Source organism: Onthophagus taurus, chromosome 11 (genome assembly GCF_036711975.1).
Source record: "Onthophagus taurus isolate NC chromosome 11, IU_Otau_3.0, whole genome shotgun sequence".
Classification (NCBI taxonomy): domain Eukaryota; kingdom Metazoa; phylum Arthropoda; class Insecta; order Coleoptera; family Scarabaeidae; genus Onthophagus; species Onthophagus taurus.
This window is the reverse complement of record NC_091976.1, coordinates 17,361,847-17,386,025: the sequence shown is the minus strand read 5'-3', so window position 1 is coordinate 17,386,025 and position 24,179 is coordinate 17,361,847. Positions and strand designations below refer to the sequence as shown.

The following is a 24,179-nucleotide window of genomic DNA, read 5'->3' as shown; positions in this document are numbered from 1 at the left end:
AATTAATTTAAAAAATTGCTATCTCACAAACTAATAGAGATTTTCATGTGAGGTTTAATCCATGAAAAAGGGAACACTTTAAGGGGGTTAAAAGGGGGTTGAAAGGATCCATTGATAGAAAAAAATTGCAGGTTTTTTCTGTCTGAAAAGTTCATTATTTTTGTAACGCTCTCGGTGCTGACTCGTTATGTTCCTGTCAACTTGAAACGTCTTTTTCTGAAAACTACATTTTTACAATCTGTGCGCATGATAACTCTCACATTTTTCAACGGATTTTAATTTTTTTTATTTTATATTTGTTTCATTTTACGCTGGGAATGTACTTACGTAGCCGTTTTTTGATGTATCTAAGGTTGTCTGTTTTGCAACCATTTTTATGCATGTTTTTTATCAATAAATATAACATTTCTAGTAATATCGGCATTTCGTTAAAATTGAATATTTTTTTAAAATATTATGTAGTTGACTAGTTTTTGAGTTTAGGAAAGTAATCGTATTCGAAATTTAATTATTCAATTTCCGGTTTAGGAGAAATCCTGCACACCAATTAACCTTTCACGATTTGCAAGCCTAACATTGCAGATATCTGGCGAGTGCAATTTTAATAACTGTTAATAAATAAAATACGTTGATAAAACTAGAAAAGCTCCTTATTAAAACACTACAACCCAACAACTATTTTCCCCACATTGAAAAAAAATCTTATCTTTATTTTCGACTCTCCAAGGTGGCAATCTAAATAAAATCAAGATTACATTAAGTATTTTAGGCATTTTTTAAAGTTAATCGAAGAAAATTGTTCATTCTATGAAGATAGAAATTCGAGCTAACTTAAAAAATTGTTATCTCACAAACGAATAGAGATTTTCAAGTGCGGTTCCAGTTATTTGGGAAAACAAACAGACATCATCTATTTGGTACGGCCAGCCTATTAGATCAAAATTTATATAAAAAAGATAAAAGCAATAAAGACTAAAAAGGATAAGATGCAAACCGAAATTGATAACATAATACGTATTAAAATTCAATATGTGTTTGTTGAACAATTACTTTTCATGATGATTTGATAGAAAAATCTATTCGACTCTTGCAGTGAATCTTTACCTCCTCCCAAATGAATATTTTAAAAAAAGTTGCGAATAACATTGTTGCAGAAGAACATAATAATATTCGGATTATCGAGTCACCATGTATTAATACAAGCTATGGGTATTTATTGCATTTAACATATACTGTTGATTTAAAGCGATGGTCAGCGCAGACACTTCAAGATAAAGCAACTAAAATAAAAGGAAAAGAACTTGATACAAGAACGATTAACACGTTGACTGCCATGAGAAGCGTAACTTGATGCACGGCAAAATTTCCACAACAGCCACGAGAAGCACCAGTTCATTCTCATGCCTATTTAATTTTAAAATTGTTCCGGCCAGAATGGATAGACTTTTAGTGACTATTACGGCAGTCAACGTATTAAGAAAAGAATTGAGATATTAGTTGACGTCGTTAAATAAGGATTGGGAAATACTAATGAAGCTAATTATTGATTTAGATTTTTCCACCATCAGGAGATTTGTGCCAGCTGAATAATTTGGTATTAAGAAATGTCATGATTATGCTTCACAGTTTGTTCACTTACATGGTATATACCTATACCTGTATACCTACATTATTCTATTGTTATTCAAAATGCTTTACTACCTATCAGTCAATCATCAGAAAAGCTACCTAAGTTGGGCATAAGAAATTATGGATTACTTTTCATACAATAAGATGATGAGAAAATACTTTGAGATAGTCACTTCGAGTTTATGATTGTAATTTTATTATAGTACTATATATATATTATAGATTATAGTACTTTCCGTCAAATATACAGGGTGATTCACATAAGAACCGACACAGAGCAGGGACATGTAAAGGACAATAAATTAAGATGATTTAACGCAACTTATCTCTATACTAAGTTGTACCCCTGAGGAGTTAAAGACCTTCAAAGTTGGGCCTTAAATTTTTAAAACATTCAATATCTTCGTAATACATTAAGCTAGAAAAACCAAATTTGGCATACGTTATGAGTGTACCGAAGGTATTAATTAGTAGCAAGTTGAGACCAATTAAGGCATTTCAAAGGGTTGATTAAGGGTGATGGTCCCCTAAATTTTGACAGATTTTTTTAACCTCTTGGTGGATTTAATACATTCTTACCTCATTTCATGTAGAATTTAATTTTAAAACGTTTTTTACTCTTATTATTTTTTAAAAAACATTGTCGTTTTCATAAAAAACTCAAATAACTAATGACACGTATTTCGTTAATGCTACTTAAATCATCGAAAATTCAGTAGTCGGCTGTGAAATTGTACGTAATTTTAGGAATAAATTGTTTATTATGACCTAAAAAGACATCATCCATATACAAATTTAGTTTAGGTATAATAATTTTCTAGTGATAAAGAGAAAATCTCCAAAATGTCAAAATTAAGTACTTTTGATTTTAAAATCGATTATAACTCAAGAATGAAAGGTGATGGCGAAAAGTTTTTTAGGAATAAATTGTTTATTATGAACTAAAAAGATTTTATTGATAAACAGATTTTGTTTAGATGTAATGATTTTCTAGTGATAAAGAGAAAATCACCAAAATGTCAAAATTGAGTACTTTTGGTATTGAAATAGATCATAACTCAAAAATTAAAGGTGATGGAGAAAAGTTTATTTTAAATAAATTGTTTATTATGAACTAAAAGGACATTACTCGTAAACAGATTTGGTTTAGCTTTAATGATTTTCTAGTGATAAAAAGAGAAAATCATCGAAATATCAAAATTGAGTACTTTTGGTATTAAAATTGATCGTAACTCAAGGATGAAATGTGATGGAGAAAAGTTTTTTAGGAATAAGTCAACTAAGAAGACATCATCCATAAACAAATTTAGTTTAGATATAATGATTTTCTAGTGATAAAGAGGAAATCCCCAAAATGTTAAAACTGAGTACTTTTGATCTTAAAATCCATCATAGCTTAAGAATGAAAAGTGATGGAGAAAATTTTTTTAGGAATAAATAGTTTATTATGAGGTAAAAAGACATCATCCATAAACAAATTTAGTTTAGGTATAATGATTTTCTAGTGATAAAGAAAAAATCACCAAAATATCAAAATTGAGTACTTTTGGTATTAAAATTGATCATAATTCAAGGATGAAAGCTGATGGAGAAAAGTTTTTTAGGAATAAGTTGTTTAGTGTCAACTAACAAGACATCATCCATAAACAAATTTAGTTTAGATGTAATGATTTTCATGTGATAAAGAGAAAATCCCCAAAATGTCAAAATTGGTGTACTTTTGGTGTTAAAATCGATCATAACTCAAGAATGAAAGGTGATGGAGAAGATATGGAGAAAACCTTGTCGTCAAATAACTTTGTAATCTGTTTGTCAAGTTTGACGTACAATTTCATAGCCGACTACTAAATTTTCTCTTATTTTAAGTAACATTACGAAATACGTGTCTTTACTTATTTAAGTTTTTATGAAAACGACAAAGTTTTTTTTTAAATAATACGAGTATTAATACGAAAAGTTTTAGAATTAAATTCCACATGAAATGAAGTAGTAATGTATAAAATCCGAAAAAAAGGTTAAAAAAATCGGTCAAAATTTAGGGTACCATCACCCTTAATCAACCCTATGAAATGCCTAAATTGAGTTTAATTTGCTACCAATTAATACCCTTGGTACACTCCTAACGTATACGAAATTTGGTTTTTTTAGCTTAATGTATTACGAATATATTGAACTTTTTAAAAATTTAAGAGCCAACTTTGAAGGCCTATAACTCCTCAGATGTACAACTTAGTATAGAGGTAAGTTACGTTAAATCATCTTAATTTATTGTCCTCTACATGTCCCTGCTCTGTGTCGGTTCTTATGTGAATCACCCTGTATAATTAATAATGGAACTGCAATTATTTAATCCTAATTACTCTACCAAATTTGTGGTGCAATATTTTTGGTCAGCGAGAAATTTTATAAACACCATTACATAACTTGTGTATATCTATCTATATAACGCGAGAGTTAATAGTACTTGATTTTCATAAGTATATCATCACAAATATTAGTAGATAATAGGATTAGTCTTATACTTGTTGATATCTAATTGATTTATTACGTCTTATAATAAATTGTTTTTAAATTTCTTTCGGCTAAAACATTATAAAGTAATAATTTTCAATTTTTTTGGCTACTAAAACATTCTTTTAATAAAACATAATTTTTAAGCAGTAATAGCGTGATTTTTAACATTTATTATAAGTAAATCTTATCTCATAAATTAACTTAAGAGTTTAATTTATTAAAATCCAACTTAAAACTATACCATTTTCCGTTTTCAATATGATAAGAATTTAATTTAGTATTTAGTCGCGTGTTTTAAATCCACCTTGGACATCTCAAATCGTTCCCGCCCCTTTACTTTTCCATTTCTATGATCATTTCCATTCCTCTTTTGATTCAAAATCATTACCCCACCGAAACGGATGGGGAATTTTGCCCACTGAAACGTTTGGGTCGGGTTGCTCCAATGCACTGGTTAACGAACATTGATGACCAGCCGGACTTAATTTAAAGCGTGTTGAGTTCTTGGGGGGTTGGAGTTGTAAGGGGTTTCGAGTTGGGTGGTGACGGGGAAAAGCTCCCTTCCGTTGCTTCCACCTCGGACAGTAATCCGAATTGAGCGGGCTTAAATTGAGTGGTGGGGAACTAGGGGCGGGGGCGGACGCCCGGGCAGGTAATGAATGTTTATTGGGCCGAATCACGGCGCTGCTGCGGCATGGCGTCGATCGATAGCGTCGCGACGCCCTTTGCCTGAGAGCCATCTATGAAGGAGTAAGTGTTTACGAAAACTATTATTAGAAAAATTTATTATAAATTCGCTATTTTCGTTACTAAGCAATTTAATAACTCCCCAAGGATTTATTGATGTGAAAATTTCGCCGAGGGTGTATAAACACCCTGTACGCAAGCGGTAATGCTCCGTAATTACTAATTGCCATTTGAATCTGTGTTGCCCGGAGACACTTTTAGGGCGAAAGCTCGAAAGCCACCCCGGTAATCCTGGAGTCAGTCGGGTGAAAAATATCGCCTCGGGGTTAGAGTACGGCGAAGTACGACGACGACGAAGAGGAATAAAAAATTCGTGGTCCTAAATGGAAGTAATCATCTTTGAGTGACTTAATCCTCAAGGAAATCGTTTAAAAAATGAACGCGACATGGTTTTATCAATCATTTTTCTTTTTGTATTCTTAAAATATCTAAGATTTTTTTTACGATTACAACCGCGTTTCCTTCCATGTAGGTATAACCTATGACATTATGTGTATATGTTAAGGTGAAATAAAGTTTAAAACGCGTCCTTCGCCCGACCGGGCCCTTTGTGATTCAATTTTAACGTGTTTAATGTGTACGATAGAAGCGCGCCGGCCCGCGGATGGTTATTCATAAAGGAAAGTCAAACACAACAAAGGCCCTGGAAGCCGAACGTTCACCTCCTCGCCCCTTTACTGAAACCATACCCCGTCCTGAAATAATACGGGAGACGGTCCTAATTTATTGTGTAAAGGATCCAAAATAATTACACCAAGCGCGCTTTGAGTCCTGCCCTGTACTCTCACGTTTAAACTGTTCGGACCGAGTTTGAGTTTTCATTTTGGGAGACCGGGTTTTAGTTTTAGGACTCTCTTTGGATATAAGGGTTTTGGTTGTTTCTTTTGGCGTGCTTAAAACTTTCGTGCAATATTCTCTAATATTATCACGTAATGTACAAATTATAGTTATTTGGAGATGGCGTGATAACATTGATTTAATGAAATTTATGCCGCCCTTTGTTACACAATAATAATGTTTATAATTCGTTATGTTACCCTTTCTATTAATGATGCAACGTTATTATTTCACAAGGATAAAATAAAATATTTAGTTAAATAGTATTGCCTGGATATGGATTTAAGTAAGATAATTAAATGATCAATGTGCAGATAATTAAGTTATCTCTACGACAAAATTCATTCAGTAATGCATTTGGAATTGTATGGTGGTGAGCCAGTGATTTTAATGAACGTAGTCAACAAAAAATAAAATAAAACCGTTGAAAGAAAAGATATTGATGATGTTTAGATGAATTTTAAAAATAATAATGTATAGAAAGGTAGTATTTATATCCAAATCTTATTTCCAAAAAGTTTTACTGAATATCTTTTCCAGAATTATTTACTCGTCCAATGCTATGGAGATATACTTCGATGTCATTTTAATGAGAAGACAAATAAATGTGAATTATCTGGTTGCTTATAAACAATAAAAGGAACCATTAAAATTTTATCTGATTCCTCGACGTTCATGATTATTTTCAAATGCTTCTCGTGATACTTTTATACTTAGCACAAGTTTCGCGTTAATTTTCTTCTCAATTATTATAATCTTCGCTCGAAGGCGCCACGCTGCGTTTAATTAACCCAGATATGCCTAATGTACTTTATGAGTAGAGTACCAATACGTGTCCTAACTTACAAAGCGGAGGCAGAGGATTATGCTTCATACTATGTTAGTTGTGAATTGGACCGCGAACGTAAACACATGTGATATCATTATTCCACTAATATTACGGTAAAATTAAAGTGAAAAAGGGACTGAGGATTTATTGAAAACTTTTCGACAAAGATTTGATTAATTTGTTATGTTACTTCCTTGAGAGTGATGTGCTTTCTCATGAATATTTTTGATGAGTTTCTGTCAGACTTCTTTTATGTACACTTTTCATAAATAAAAATGAGAAGCTCCTTACTTCCACGTGATTTGAGTTTTGTTACAAAGAGGTCGAAATTAGAAAACCTGAGCTAAACAAACAATCCACAATATGTCACACCTTTTGATAAACAAGGATTCATGCCTCTACAACATCTAAAAGAATAGTGATTAATAAAGCAGGTGGTAATGATGATTAATTTAAAAACTTGGAAACGAGTCTGTAACAGTTATAGATTCATATCTGCTTTCAACCTTTATAATTGGTCGGTGGAGCCTTTTCCACATGTACAAATTAAGTTAACCTTAACTTGGCGCACACAGGGGCTGTGAGACGCAGCTTTGACACTTCCCTTGTCAATGCATTAACTGGTGGTATTACCAGCTGAATCAGCTTGAAGATTTCATTGTGGCCATTGTGACTACAATATTGTAGTCATTCAATGTTCCGACACTCTTGTATATGTCTAATGTAATATATGCAATACACCAACATTTAAGGGAACGACTCAAATTGTTAATAAATCAGGGATCCATGCTTTTTTTTGTTTTAACCGACATGACTTGCTACAGTAATCATATATTTGTTGAATGAATTAGTTGTGAAATGTTAGTTCTGGAATCTGTGATATTTCACACAACAACAGCCTTATTCGTACAGTATGTATTGTTATTTAAGTGCTCAAACTGCTCAAAACGTTTGTGTCACATATTCGCGTATGTTTACTTATTTATCTCTTCACTCGTACAAATACAGTTTTAAGTTAGTAGGTCCCACCAGGATAAGTGTGGTGAACGTGGAAAATAGAGAAGATTATCGAACCAACGGTGGCATATTTATGAAAGTAAGCAAGAAAGGTCGTTGTTAGAAATTTTCATCGGTCATATGGAACGAAAGAAATCAATGCTGAACTAGTACAGAAAGGTCTTATAATATTGTCATTAGAAAACAAAGTCAAAAAATTTAAGGAAAATGGAGTTCATCATATATGGACATCAAAAGTTTTGGCAAAATAGAGGATATGAAAAAAGCGAAAGCCTCCAAAACCTAGTTAATATGAAAGTAAAATATTGCCATTAGAAAACAAAGTCAAAAAATTTAAGGAAAATGGAGTTCATCATATATGGACATCAAAAGTTTTGGCAAAATAGAGGATATGAAAAAAGCGAAAGCCTCCAGAACCTAGTTAATATGAAAGTAAAATATTGCCATTAGAAAACAAAGTCAAAAAATTTAAGGAAAATGGAGTTCATCATATATAGACATCAAAAGTTTTGGCAAAATAGAGGATACGAAAAAAGCGAAAGCCTCCAAAACCTAGTCAATATGAAAGTAAAATAGATGCGTTTTGAAAAATTAAAATTAATTCCGCAATGTGAACAGTATCAAACCTTAAAAAATCCTGTACACGTAATCCTGTATGTGTTAAATGTGCAGGAAATAACCTAACTGCTGCTTGCACAAAGCCCAAAGAGCAAGCACTAAAATGTGCAAGGTGTACTTGAGCTCTCCCAACAAGTTATAGGGGCTGTGACATTGCCAAATTGCAGAAAAAGAGAAGTGAATGAAAAAGTGAACAAGAAATAAAAAGAGAACAAAAGCTTGCGCGTAAAATGTTTCTTTTTTTACGGCACCTTCTACGTTACTGAAGGTTGCCGATAATTTCGGCAAAGTATAAATTTCTTTAATTTTACAGAAATTACTATAATTACACTGTCTTGAGGGTTTAGTGTGTTGGTTTCTCCTCGTCTTACACACTGCAGTGTTACAGCCGGTCAAAATCTGGTTGTCACCTGTAAGTATCTGGTACCAAGCCTATTGAAAAGTCATTCTTCAGTAGCCTTGGTTTCAGTGATGGCATAGCTGCATGGGGCAGCACAATAGCACCATGAATATATTAAAAAATATTAAAATTTTTGTATGTTCATCAGGTTTTTTATATGTTTTAAACGTGACTTTGCTATAACTTTTCACGCTGACGTCTTTTAATAACATTTACTTTGAGAAAAACAAGTAAACAATCACAACAACACAAAGCAAACGGTCAGAAAACCATTCAAGGGATGATGCTACAAATGATGAATGTCATCAATTTAATGAAAGATTAGATCGCAAGATCGACTAGGACAATCCCTACGACCCTAATGGCTCAAAAATATCTCAGGATTGCAACATGGGATGCCAATAGCAACCTCAACAAAAAATATAAATTTTAAGTATTTTTAACCACGCAATACCTTGCCGTATACCTAATTTCCAAAATACATCTAAGGAACCAAACATTCAACATTCTTTAAGATATAAGGATTTACAAGGAAGTTTTACCATAGATAAGAAATTGATAATAAAATGAAACGGGGAACTGCAAGAATTCTATCGCTAACAATGAAGGGCATTTAATGCAAAGTAATGAAGTACAGCTGACAGAAACTGTTGTTAATTCAACGAAAACGAAACGAGAGGAAATTTTCATTCCAGGTAAATCGACATATTGCCCCACCATAGAAACAAGATTCCAGATCTGCTATACTACTTCATCTCCAAGAAAATTGCAACCGATTTTTTTTATATTGAAGAAAACTTTTGACTTCGATTCAGAGCAATCAGCTATTGTCTCAACGTTAAGCGAAAGAACCATTAAAAAAGAAGCTTAGAACAACAAAAACTAAACTAACAAAAAAAATAATCTATAGGTTATTTTAAAAACTATTCAGAGGCAAAAGAGTATAACTAATAAAATAAATAAATCCTGCATTGGAAGTTATGGCGGAAATAAGGTTTCTTAGATCAAATAAAAATTCAGGTAGTTTAGATGAAATTATTATGTGAAATCGGTGTTATACAACGAGGTGCATTTCGTTTATGAAATCGTCCTCAGACACGGCTGCAACCGAAAAACTTTAATTAACTTAAAAACTAACAATTAAGGTGTTAATAATTTACCGTCAAGGTATGTTAGGAGGTAAAATTCATAGGAATAAGTCTTTAGTAACCATAAATTCATTCGTCCTAGACAATAATTATTGAATTCTATATAAAAGAGAGAAGCGATGTTATATAAATTTATATAAAATAAAATAAAATGAGAGGTTATTATACCTGTCTTACTTGGCGTGGTCTTTAAGAAAATAACCTTAATATTAACACCTTAATTGTTAGTTTTTAAGTTAATTTATGTCTTTCAGTTGCAGTCGAGTCTGAGGACGATTTTATAATCAAAATACACCTCGTTGTATAGCACCGATTACACATAATAATATAATTTTCAACTAAACTACCTAAATTTTTATTTGATCTAATATTAGTTGAGATGACCATGGAGGTGTTGACCACGTGAATTTCTCTAACAACCCCAATTTCTGATATAGTATTCAAAAGGCTGATTAGCGGATACTCTATATAAATGGCTTTAAAGGTATCTATCGTTCTTGTCCAACTTTGAAGATATTAATCCGGTGGTAGTGGTTTATAAAAGACATAAAATATCAATTAGGTGTTGAGGACTCTTAGTAAAGGTTTATTGATGGGCTAAGATTTAAGGTGGGACACCTAGCATTTGGAATTTGAACTACCTAATTTGATTTTGAATTTCAACCCATTCGCGTTCTCGTCCAATGCGCTCAGCCGAAAACATTGCTGCTGTTGCCCAGAGTGTGTATGAAAATCCATCAACATCAACTTGTCATCGTTCTCAGGAACTAAACATTTCTCGCACTTATCTGAGGATAATTTTGTATAAAGACCAAGAACTGAAGTCTCATGACCATCGGATGCGTTTTCGGTTCGCCCAATAGGCTAGAGATCGCCTGGGCGAAGATGAGCATTTTTATAGCCATGCCAATAAGCAATATTGTCGTATTTTGAGCTCAAAAAATCCAACGATCATCATTGAGACTGTCAACTTATAAAGATACGCTAATAGAAGGAAGGATAAATCGAGGGTGTTATGATGACTCACTTACATCTTTAGTTTAGAATACAATTTCAAAAGTCCGTAGCCCAAATCTTGGTTGGGAATTGTTGCTGATCGTTAGCAGATCCGTTGATAATCTTGATTTCCATTAAATTTTAGTTAATATAAATGAGTTATATTTATTTCGACATACTGACTTGTATTTTATTTTGGTGCTCTTGACAACAACGATTAAAAATATTTTGGGTTCCTGAACAAAATAAATTTGTTTTTTTTTTGTGACGAAGACTGAATCGATATCCGACTTACGGGAGTTAATGTTACTAACACCATTCATCTGGCAATTTTTTTTTGAGGAACACAATAAAGGGTATTCCAAAGGGGTTACTGGCAAATATACCAGTTCGATTTTGTCGAGTTCGATTATAGGCGCGAGTGTGGTAAAATTTGTAACCACGATTAGGGTATACGTTTCGGCGGACGGTTTTATTTCTCATTGCCAGAGGGTCGCACAATTACCGAACCGTTAAACTGTGCTTTTTATCACCGAAACGAGCTAACATAGATCGGTTGAAACGCTTCGATAGTACGACACGCGGTAAATCGCTCCCAGATTGCATTTACTAACGGATTTCGATTTCGATTCGAAATGTACCAACTTCCACCCAAACAAACAAAAAACAACGGAATCCAAATTCCAACGGTTTAGTTTGTTTTGATCACTCTCTCAAAATATATCGTTATTACGAATAAATCTGTTTTTATTTATTTATTTTTATCTAACTATTTATTTATTTTTTTTATTTTTAAAATGATTTTATAATTGTGAATACAACACGTGATTGCAAAATAGTGCGTTCAACACGATCGGCCTAAAGTAAATCACAATATTTTGCGAAATTATTTGCACCGGACCAACCAACACGAACGGGACACAACCTGCAAACACGCATTTGCATTCGCGCGTTTGAATAAAATGCGAGAATAAACAAATCGATTATTGCCGGATATCTCGAAAGCACGCCACACGTTCCGCCCTGTTTTTTTTTTCGTTACTATTTAAATATTGCAGTGGCGTGCCTGTTATTTTTACAGCCCTTGGTTTTTGCCCGCGAATTATTATCTTTTCGACGACCCGATATTTTAATATTTATATTTTTACTGACATTTCATTTCGTTATTATAGTAAATTTATTGAATATGTGATTATTAAAACAATACATTACGTTTTGAATAATTTATAAATTGTATATAAAAATCGTATAATTTTTTGTTTATTTTAAAAATTAAATTAAAACACGATGTATAATATGAGACAACTTTTGAATTTAACCATGTAACACACCACGTCCATAATTTTTGTTGCGTAAAGTGAAGTAAAACGTAACAGATAGCGTAAAACTTTTTAGTGCCTTAATGTAAAAACAATGAGTTTCCCTGAATTAATTCCAAGCTCTTCCGGTCGAGTACCCAGCGCCCTTTATTGTCCCATTAAATATTGCTGAAAGGTTTACGGCTTTCGTCCGCAACCGTTGAGGCCTTAGAAAGTAGAAGAAGGGCTACCGAGCAACAATTTTTATACGTGAACCGACGGCTTTATATTCCAAACTCATAACGGGCATTATATAACTCTCCCTGAATCCCTACGGATATTGCATTTCTTGAATAGTTCCTAAACACAAGTTTATAAGTCATTTTGGAGGAAAAAAGGCTGATATGTTTATGTATGAATTTATTTAAAGTTTCAAAGACGGTATACAAAATTTAATAAGAAAAATATATATTCTCGTATAATTAGTAATCCTGTGGGGTTGTTTCCTGCTTGGATTTTCTAGGGTTTTATAAGTAGGGAGGCGTGAGTGATTTTATTAGATTAAAGCCATAACCGGGTTGAATTTATTACATTAAATATCGAGACGAGATCGTAACGAAACTCGTTTGGAAAAGGACGGATGCGCCACCCCCGACGTCATAAAAGCGCATTATTTTTGCAGGGAACACTTTATTCTAATTTAGGTGAACTGGAAACCCGGAGTGACGCTAATGGATTTTCCAGTGCAACTAATGGCACGGCAAACTCGGCGGGTGTAGTCAAGTAAATATTATTGCGGACTGCCAACTACTTTTGCCTTGACGTATTTTTATCGTTTATACTCATAAACTTTCTATACACACACAAACATTGTGTTTATGACGAAACAATACCATTATAAAACGTAACTTTGCCTTAAAATTTCAATTTTTCTTCTAATATATTTTGTTAAAATATTAATAAACAACTAGTTTTGCGACTACTTTAAAATAGATGAAGGGATAAAGAAGACCACTCTGACATACACAATTCTATACTATAGAATTCTGTTTGTGTATTCGTAACGAAACTCTAAGCTGAACGCAGCTCGAATCCTCCTTGTGCAATTAATGTTCGCTTGAAAATTTCACCGCTACTATTTAGGGGTTTGTAACGAACCTTTTTGTATCATAATCATAAAGAACAAAGAAGTTACTACATCTCTGGCTTAGTCTATAATCAGGTATGAAATACGTTAATTATAACAATTATGTTCTTTCTCTATCGAATTGGAGAAATTAGTTCTATTTATAAACTGGAAAGAAAAATGTTTACAAACATTTTTCTGAAAAAGTGTAACAATAAAGCATTGATTTTTTTATAGGTGAATAAAGGGATGTAAAAAGCAAATACACACATCTTTACTAATCTATTTCAAATGTGAAAAATGTCATAAATATGATATTAAAATATTGGTAATCTACATTACGTGCTATTAATCATCGACAATGTAAATGCAAATTTAAAGCATACTTTCACAACTACTTACAGAAATACTTACACCAAAAGCTCACTCTCGAACGATTGGACAAAGATTAAGAAATCAATTTGCCATAATTTTGCAATATTTGATAATTTGCTAATTTATAAGATGAGCTTGGTATAGACTAAGAAATGTCCAAAATCATAAAAGAAAGGAACATGCTTTATGGTCAATGTGGAACATATCGCCAGACCTTATAAAAATCCTAAGACAATGAACAAATTAAAAAGAAATGATATTCCAGATGAGTACCGGAAAATAATTAATATTGATTATAAAAGTTACGACAAAGACACGCAGATGAATTGGGAATAGAATACCGTTTGGAAAAGGAACAATTGGAAGTTGCCAAAGTTTTAAGAAATTGATAGAAGATGCCATTAACCCCTTAATGTACATTTCTTTTGTCAAAAGTTGGTACAGAAATATCATTTGTTTGTGTTCTTGATAAGTAATCCTTAATAAATTTTGAAACCATACATACATTTCTTGCGCAAAAGTTATAAAAATATACAGTAAATATAACTGTAAACTTTGTCCCGAGTCATACTCGGGCTTGTGTGTTCTTGTGGGGGGTCGGAAATAGGGTCAGAAATAAACGAAGAAATAAGGATGGGTGATGAAGAATGCAATAATAAAGAAGATCATATAAACAAAATTTGCAACCCTGTTACAATTCAATAGAAGATAACGATGAGAAGAAAAACGAAAATATTGAAAATGAATGTCCAGTTCCATGAAGCTTCATAATAAATGATGAAGTAGAATATGACGAAAACATAAATCTTCGCAAAAAAAAACAAAAAAAATTGAGTGGAAGATCTATTATTAACAGTATTAATAGTACGAATTGAAGACCATTGGTTGTTGACAATACAACTCCAAGACGAAAATCTAAAAGAAATAAGAGCTACGTTAGAGGAGGATCCAATTGATAACGAAATAAGACAGTTTCAAAATTATTATGAAATTTATAGGGATAAATATTGGAAAATAATAACAGGCTGTCATGATGATCAAGTCATTTCACAAGACTTGTAACACACAGGAGAACTAGAAGAAGTAACGACATACAGTGTATCAAAAATGCAACTGTAACTCTAGAGCTAATGGACATATGGAAAGATTTACCCGAACTATAATGACTGCAATAAAGTCTGCATATCATCAAGATGAATAAGCGTGAGCATTCTTTTCCAAAAAATTTACTTCATGCCAAACCAAACATTCAACTTTTGATAGAGAACTATTAGTAATCTACTCTGCCATCAAATTTTTCAAACATTCATTACATGGCAATCAATTTACGGTATATACAGATCACAAACCCATTGTAACATCAATTTTTCGACCATGGTTAAAAACTGCATCGACAAAGTGTCAAAGCGGTGCATTTAATAAAAATTTCCTGATACTATTTTAGATATGATGATAGAAAATCAACCTGGTCACCTCCAAAATCGAGAATAGTAAAAACGGACTTTTATTAGATTAACAATGTCTTCAAAAAACGAGATAATGCTTAAAAATGACATGGACAGTGTCAGAATCGAAAAAGTTATTCAAAATATGTTGAATTTTATTTTTTGGGTATAATGATTTTTGGCTATAAGAAAATCAGATCACCTCCAAAATAAAGCGGCACATCACAAAATTTAGTGAAGGAGTAATAAAGAGTGCAAGAATCACGGCAATGCTGTTAAATTACGTCGACAAAGAGTCAAAACGGTAGAAAAAACGTTGATCATCTCCAAATTGCAGCGGCTAAAAGTCACATTTGTTAAACTTAGTGCGGAGAATCTATGATTTTAACTAGTGAACCCAAAACACATCAACACGTTGTAACACCTCAGCCGCAAGTGGCCTTAGCTCAACTTAGTATGCAAAAGCTATAACTTCAATTCATTAAGCTAAAATCGTTTGCTATCGAGGGTCCACAATTATAATTATTTAATCCAAAACTGATCAATATATTGTAGTGCCTCGTCTAGGACCGATACCGAAAAATTATGCCAAGGTCGCTTGCAGCCGAAGTTCTACAATCAACATCATATCAATCCAAAACTGTTCAACACATTGTACTGTTTCGGCTAGAAGTCGTTTCGCATCGCCTTACCTTGTATTGGTAAAGTATTCTTGTATACAATGAGTGATAAAATGCTGATCATCATCAAAAGGAAGGATTCTAAAGGCCAAATTTCATAATGACGTGTCGTAGCAGTAAATGATAGATAACATGGTTGCAAAACCAAAATTTTGTAGATAGTTAATAAAGCAAATCAAACTCAAATTGAAATTTAAAATATATGCCAGCAAAGTGTTAAAACCAGGCAGTTAATTACCACTGGAATACTAACCTCTATTTATTACTAAACATTCGGATTTAACATATTTTTTATTGATTAAATACTAAAAGCTGTTTTGTAAAAAATAATCTAATTTATAAATAAAAAATTAATTACTTGTTTTGTTAGTTATTATAAGCTTTTTTGTAGTACCCTTGCGTTCAACGTTCAAAGGTATTGTTTTTGTTCTGGTATCTTAAGGTTAATAATACCCCCAATGACAAGCTGGAATGTCGTTGCAAAGCTAGTAAACGATTCGATGCTCTTCTGACCGAAGATTTGAAGTCGTCCATTCTTTTATAAGTTGTGATTGAAAAGGATCCAACAGTTTATAGCAATTATGTTTAGTGTTGTGAGGTTGTAAGGAAGTGTAGCAGCTAATTGGAAAAATTGCTAATTGTGCAAACTTATGGAAGAAAATTAGTTGTTAGTTACTTCCATGTACAACTTTAGTTTATTTCTCCACCGAATACTACGAGTATTTTTTGACTTCATTCCAGAAAGATTTTTCTTACTTTGGTTGATATTATTACAAGCTTCAATAAATCTGGAAGATCTGAATTGCCATATTAACTTGTGAATACTTTTACTAAGCTCAATAATTCTCTTCTTTGGTGTCAGCATCTTCGTTTCTTCTGAACTCTCGGTACATGCATGTTTTACGTTTAATTAACGTTAGGATATAAGGAGGGAGTAGGAAGGAGTAATAGGACTTTTTTCTTTTTGGTGAGTGATATACTAGTGATTTCGTTAGGTGATTGATAAACGATGATATGTTCTCTGGGTTAATAGCAGGATTGTTATAGATGTAATTTGTCATGTCATTGTTTAGGTTTTCGATATTGCATAAATTAATATTAATGTGTAGTGGACTGTCTACTGTTGGGGAGTATGGTGGGGTGTTTAGTTCAAATGATGAAATCTAGGCTGAGTTGGTCTGAACCAAGATCTGTTATTAATTCTAGAGCATGGATGAGAGGATATATGCTTGGTGAGCCTACTACTACATCAGGCGTGGTGTTGGTATTGGCCTGCATGATAAATGTAGGTGATGTAGCTATTTTCTTGTATCCAGTCTGATTGAGGAAGTTTGTTAGATGTTTGTTTTTCGACTTATTTATATTTAAAATCTCCGATTATTATGGCGTTATCGTATAGTGAAGCTTTTGTAAATATAATATCATCTATTTCATTTATGGGTGATTATATACCAGCAATCAGAAATAAGAGTATGCTTATATATTACAGCTGAGAAGTTTACCAAAACATTCTGTAATTTAGATATTTGCTTGTAACGCTACAAGAAAGTTTAAATCATCTCTAAAATGAAGGATTGCACAAGCTGAAACTTCATCGCCTCACATATTACTAATGAGTGATATTTCTGAAAAGCCTTTTTGAGTCATTATTTTGCATATATCACTAAAACTCAGCCACTAAAGTCTTTCGAATCTTGTTATTATATTTTTAAATCTGATCGTCTTTCTATTACAAAGACCAATGCTTTAGAATCAATACTAATTTTAATATACACTGACAACAACACTCCAACAAATATGTATAGACTAACTATACATAAGCAATTCTGAACAACCTATAACTTTTTAAAGAACACTTGAGCCCTAGAAAATTGAAGCTGTATCTATTAAATTTGAAAAGGTCCATATCGCAAAGGCGAAATAGTAATGTTTGGGAAGTTGAAATGAAACTCTTAAAGCCTCTATTTGTTTTGTATTACATGTACCGGTTTCATGTCAAATCTGCAAATGCGTATAAATTTACTAGATATAAATAAACTTATAAAGCAACAATCTATTAAAGTCGTAACATCAAAGAAATGACAGAACATTATTTGTTGACAATTAAAAATGTATTAAATTATTTTGATTTGTTGATGTTCATTACAAAGAAAACTTGGAACCTGAGTAGTTACACTATGAAATTCGCACATCGGCAAAATCGAACTTGTACATTTGCCAACAAGTCCCTTTCGGACACCCATTTTTATGTCTGCACACAAGACTTCAGTTCTTAAAGAGAAGAAAAGAACCTCAATACTTAATTCAAAACTAAATATAAGTTTTATATAAAAAATATAAAGAAGAACAGATATCACTTTGAACAATTTTATTGGTATTACATTTGAACATGTAATTTCGTATTCCACCTCGAGGTTCACTAACTGTGACGTTCCAGGCCGTACCGGAACGAAACAAAAACCGCCGGGGCAAACTAAACTAATTTAAGTTTAATTGGTTTTTAATTGAATTTTGCGAATAGCGCGCGTCACCTAATCTTTGCGGTCTCGGTCTGGCAAAAAAGCGATAAATTCGCTCACAGTCTCCCGCAGAGAAAAATACGTCCCAACTCCCTGGGAATTTAATTTAATTCCGTCGGACGCGACAGACGAAAAGAAAATGTTCGAGATGCAAAAGAAGATTCAGTGCAATACTTTTACAAAACTTAAAAAATCATTTACATTTATAGTTTAAATTTAATATTTAATACACCTCAAGAGCAATTTACTAAAAGCACATTTAACTCAACATAGAATCTCCAGGGCTTTTACCCTTCCTCTACATTTAAATCGGAATGCAGAACAGGACATGTTTTAGCTTGCACGGACAGTCACCGTACGAGCGTAATTAGATACTAGTTTCAAAGGAACCCTCCTCACTCCTCTTCTCTTCCCAACCCAAGCTAATAAAGCCTACTGTCGCTACAGTTAACCGTGTCATGTTAAAACGCGTTGAGGCGAGTAAAGCTCATTGTTAACGTCCTGTACTGAACACAATTCAAAATAAAATAAAAATTAAACGTTTTTATTTAAATCTAAAAATGTTCATTAAGTTCTCGAGGACTCTTAAAGCCCTTAATACTTTCTACGGTTAATCGAATCGATAAGAAAAGGAGGTAGAAGTAGATACCACTTAATTATCTTTACGATTCATTTATCTTTAGGCTTTGAACAAGAGGAGATACCATTAATTAGCGTTTGCCTTGTTTGGCTTTGAAGTGATCTGCGTGAAAGGTAATACTATTAAGATGTTCGATCACAAGCGAGTTTCATTTATCAGAAAAATATCTCATTAATCATCCAAAAGAGGTTCTCGATGGTAACCTTTAATGCATTGGGATCATATCAAAAACGGAATAAAAAATAGATGCGTTTTAATTAGTTTTTGTTATTATGAAAAATGGTGGATGTGCCGGATATTAAATTCAAATTTTAAAATATTTTAATATAATACTTTGCCAATAGATATATAGAGCATATCAAATAGAATGAAAATAAAACTGTGTCAATATAATATCAGGGATTGACATATGACGCAAGACTACATTGTAGAGTTTATGTCAGAAGGAAACGTGAAGATCTCTAAAATTATCTATTTGTAATAAACTGATTCTTTTCATGGAGATGTTCAAACCCGTTTGGGTGTATGGCATTTTACTTTGCGGATCTGTTAGCAAAAGCAATTAACAAGATGTAAAATGTTCCCAAAATAAAGTATTAAGAGACCCAAATTGCCTTCTATTGCTTGCTGGCTAGTGCATGGTTCAGTACAACGATAAAAATAAGCCGGAAACAAACCGAAAAAAAATTTTTCATTTCGGTCATAGCAAGTAATATAGATGTTATAAAACAAGGATGACTCTTCACATAATCAAATCGTATATTTAAAAATTCATGCAGTCTTTTTTTGTAATTGAATAATGTCTTCATGTTGGTTTTCATCTTGATGATAAGTGATATAATAAAGATAAATTAGGGTTATTTTTAAACCATAAGTGCTGATATGCTCCCAGACAGAGGAGGAGAGCGTAGAATGCAAGTATACTCCATAGTATAGCGACAAACACCCCGATGAAATAAAATTATGCCATAGGAAAACAACGATTTGTGTCAGTAATAATTACATTCACTACGTCGGCGCGGCGTCGGAATCAAAAAGTTTCTCGAAAACCTTTTGTAAGACTTTTCAAGAAGTTTATAGCTCAGAATTCGTTGTAGAGAGATTAGGATGACAGTAGTTGACCTGTTGTACAAAGATCGGCTTCATCTCCTGGGATGTTGTGAGGTTGGCGAAGGACGCCAGACTAATTAATAGGAAGTTTGTCATCGATTGTGCTAATGATAATAATAGAAGTTAATCCTAGATTTAATTTTCAGTATGATGCCCAGATCTTGACATTAGAGTGAAAGGGAAGAAAGGTACCGACTAATCTTTATCAAAAAACTGGCGGAGTTTCAGAAATGCCTCCACCACTGAAGTTCCTGTACCGAACGTCTCTAATTCAATTCAAAAAATTCCAGCCTGTCTTTAGAATCGTTTGTTGATGGCATACAAGCATTAACATTTACGAAAAGCTATCTGCTAAGAATGGAGGTAATTTTGAAGCTCAACTAAATCGTATCATGCATCATTTATATATCAACGTGATATAAAAGTCTATATAAGAGTTGATATATATTTTCAAGTCTTAACTCTGTTGTCGTTTCATGTTCAAAAACCCACAAGGTTACATTATATAACTTTCTAAAACCTAGAAGGAGATAAAAGATTTTTTCTTTAGCAGTACACTCCCATCGGAATAGAAATTCTGTTACTCATCTTTTCAATAATTGGTATTCAAGGTCAATGTACTCCCTACATAGACTAATCAAGAAGTAGCTTTCCTGAAAAACAGGCTTTTGCACATAGACGGTGTTAAATACATGCTAAATAACTGACTGTAAACCTGTTCAAATCTCTAAATATTCAGTATGCAGTATGTTGAAGCGATAAAACATTTCCGAAACCATCACGCTGTCCTCAAGAACTATTAAGCCATGCCGTTGAAGCAACAACGTGTATATTAGCTGTAAGAATACCAGAAAATAGAATTTAATAAATTGCACTTTCTTCACTGCAATGGTATTACTTGAAGTGTTATTACCAACCAACAAAACAGTATTCCAAGATGCTTCTTCCGAATGTTTGATGTATCTTAAAGATATCTTAATTGAGGTGGCAACTAGGGCTTGCAATACCGGACCAAAATCTCAATACCAGTATTCGGTATTCAAAATTTTTAAAACCGGGATACTGGTATTAATACCGGTATTACTATAAAAAAGTTTATCTACAACTATTGAATTATCTATTCGTTATACATTTGATTTTTGACGGGTAATGACACGCATTACTCATAACTGACAAAGTGTTGAATAATGAAGCCATTATTCTACAGTTCTGACACGGCCTACTAATCAAAAAGTAAAATATTAACAGAAATGACAGCTTTCTTATATTGAAGTTATGTCGGAAATGTCTATCAGGTTTATTTTTTTTCCTTTTTTTGATTTTTTTTTTTAAATTAAATAGTTGTAGATAAAGTATAGTATTCAACTTGCGTATAATGGATGTTACCCACTCAGATTACAACACTCGCTCGCTCCTGTTGCAACTTCCTCTTCGTGGGTAACAGCCGCCATTATACGCTTGTTGAATAATATACTATTACTCACTAAATATATCTATTTGTAAGAATTTTTCCCCTCTGCGGCATCACCTCTACTAACAACAGGTTAATTCCTACTATATTTTTAAATTGGCAACAAAGCATAAGATACAGAATCTAAGAAGATATTCAAAAAATGGAAAGATATTAGGAATCTGTAGAAAGTACCAATAAACTTAAAGGTCTGGATACCATTATTGTTTTGCTGTCTTTCACTTGGTCCAAAGGTTCAACTTCACTGCCGCGTCAAAAAATGAAATTACACTTCATCATTCGAAGCTCTGTGGAATTCTTTCGAATTCCTGCTTTGGAATTTTGTGGAAAGGTGCAGATTCAAGAAAGAAACTTTAACATAATGGGTCTTGGTAGTTGGTCAGACTTATCATGACCTGAAACACCATTATGGAGTAAATACTCCAAAAATAGTTGTATGCAGAGAGTATATTATTGTTGGCTAGGTATGACAAATTTATTGAAAACGACCATTAAGTTGTCGTCATCAAAGGTTGAGTCTTCGTTATCTTCAACATTCTGTCAGAGTGCAAAATGATATTGCTTGTAGATGGTATTCACACAGATCAAAAAATGTCACTTGAAAAATGAGGTTAGTACGGACATAAGATAGATAACAAATTTCTGTTTGGTCAACATCATTTTCCAGCACAGCTTTAAACAAACACGACCGTTTTTAATCGGTCGCTTCCGGCTAGCATTTTTTTAATGTAACGTCAAAAAATGTCACTTGAAAATGTAAATTTAGAACGGACAGAAAATAGATAACAAACACGAACTCTCTACGTCATTTTCCAGCACAACTTCAAACTAGCACGGCCGTTTTCGAAGACATCGGCCGCCCCCGGCCATCGAGGGCGCTAAATAAAAATAATACCGAAATACCGGTATTTTGCCATCAATACCGGTATTTAATACCGGACAAGAATTGTCCGGGATCCCGGTATTGCAAGCTCTAGTTAGAAATTCACTTGATTCCTATGTCTTGCAATAAAGAATGGGTTTCTGAATAACTACTTGCTTCGACGAAAATGATCTACAATTTTTCCACAGCTTTGTATTAATATGCGCCACCCACTTGAATGATTATCTCGTAAAATTGAGAAGACTTTGTTACCAATATTCCAGTCGTCCACCATATCAATTATTTTTTGTTCAGTATATGCTCCGGCTTAGTCCTGACCTAGCTCATAATAAAACCCCTATAAAACTTAACAAAGAAATTGCACTTTCTTTACTGCAATGGTATTACTTGAAGTGTTAGTACCAAACAACCAAATAGTACTCCAACAGGCTTCTTCCAAATGTTTGACGTATCTTAAAGATATTTTAATTGAGATTAACATAAATTAATGCAACAGTAAATGCATTAACTATCTTGTTATCCACTACTTGCTACTGATTGAAATTCACTTGATTCCTATGTCTTGCAATAAAGAATGGGTTTCTGAATAACTACTTGCTTCGATGAAAATGATCTACAATTTTTCCACAGCTTTGTATTAATATGCACCATATACTTTAATGATTATCTCGTATAATTGAGAAGAACTTGTTACCAATATTTCAGTCGTTCACCATATCAATTATTTTTTTCTTCAGTATGTGCTTAACAAAGAAATTGCACTATCAAACAACAAACTAGTGTTCCAAGAGTCTTCATCCAAATGTTTGACATATCTTGAAGATATTTTAATTGAGGTTGCAACAGTAAATGCATTAACTACCTAGTTATCTACTACTTGCTACTGACTGAAATTCATGTTGACTGAGCAAGAAAGAGTGTGTGTATGAAAATGTGTTATTTTTTCCATATCGTTCGTGAATTAGAAATATACTATAACTTCTAAGCATAGCTTAAACATCAAATAAATTATTGTAAAAATCAAAAAAATAATTATCTTAACCTTTTCATATTTATACATCATTTGGATAATCCAGAAAGAAGTTGAAATCTACTTTCAATAATGTTTTAATGACTTAAAAATGGTGGATGCGCCGGTATTTTTTTTAATTTCTTTCAATAATATTAAAGTAATTAAACTAAAACTAGAACTAACACTAGCACTATCACAAGAACTAACACTAGACCTAGAACTAAACTTCAGAAACAAGTTAGAAGTTCACTTTGCGAAGGTTGCAACATAGCATCCGAAACATCAAATATTTTTTCAAAAAACGCACGGCTTAACCCGAAAGATTCTAGTTCTAGGTATAGTGTTAGTTCTTGTGATAGTGTTAGTGTTAGTTCTAGTTTTAGTTTAATTAATATCGGCCGTTAAAGCCTTCGTACTTATAATACTAAAGTAGGCAATAAATATAAGTTTAAAATTTAAAATTCTTTAAAATCATGTTATTAAATAAATAACCAAAAGAATATTGCGATTACATCTGTTTTGTGATCAACACAGTGTGAACACTCACCGATTCTGTCGATGTACTCTGCCATCTCAAGTCTTGTTGCTAGTCATCAGCCGACAAGGGATGGAGCAGGAAGGCGCGAAATAGAGTGTGAGAGAGAGAGAGAATTGGACGTGAAACAAGACGGAGAGATTGAGTGCGGTGTCTCGTCTCGTTGACAGAAACCGCAAAACGCCTCGGTTTCTCGACACTTGTTAAGTACGCGCGGTAACACGTAAGTTTTGTTGGAGACGCGAAGAGAAACGACGACGACGAAGAGTTTTAAACACGAGGAGGTCACGCACTCACTACTATCGGGCGTCGCGACGCGCGTCCCGGTACTTCGCCCGCCGGCCGACTTC

The 24,179-nt window shown here is 33.0% G+C and overlaps 1 protein-coding gene across 3 annotated transcripts in view; it reads right to left on the bottom strand.

Moving 5' to 3' along the window:
- Positions 1–24,179, bottom strand: part of LOC111424234 (tenascin accessory) — a 595,836-nt gene that overhangs the window by 220,717 nt on the left and 350,940 nt on the right. The window contains exon 1 of one of the 3 annotated variants that reach the window (XM_071200224.1): positions 23,842–24,046. The exons of the other annotated variants lie outside the window; for them this stretch is intronic. Coding sequence (XP_071056325.1) covers positions 23,842–23,866 — 25 coding nt within the window. The 5' untranslated portion in view covers positions 23,867–24,046. Of the gene's footprint in view, positions 1–23,841; positions 24,047–24,179 lie in introns of those variants that run through there. 3 annotated transcript variants of the gene reach the window in all.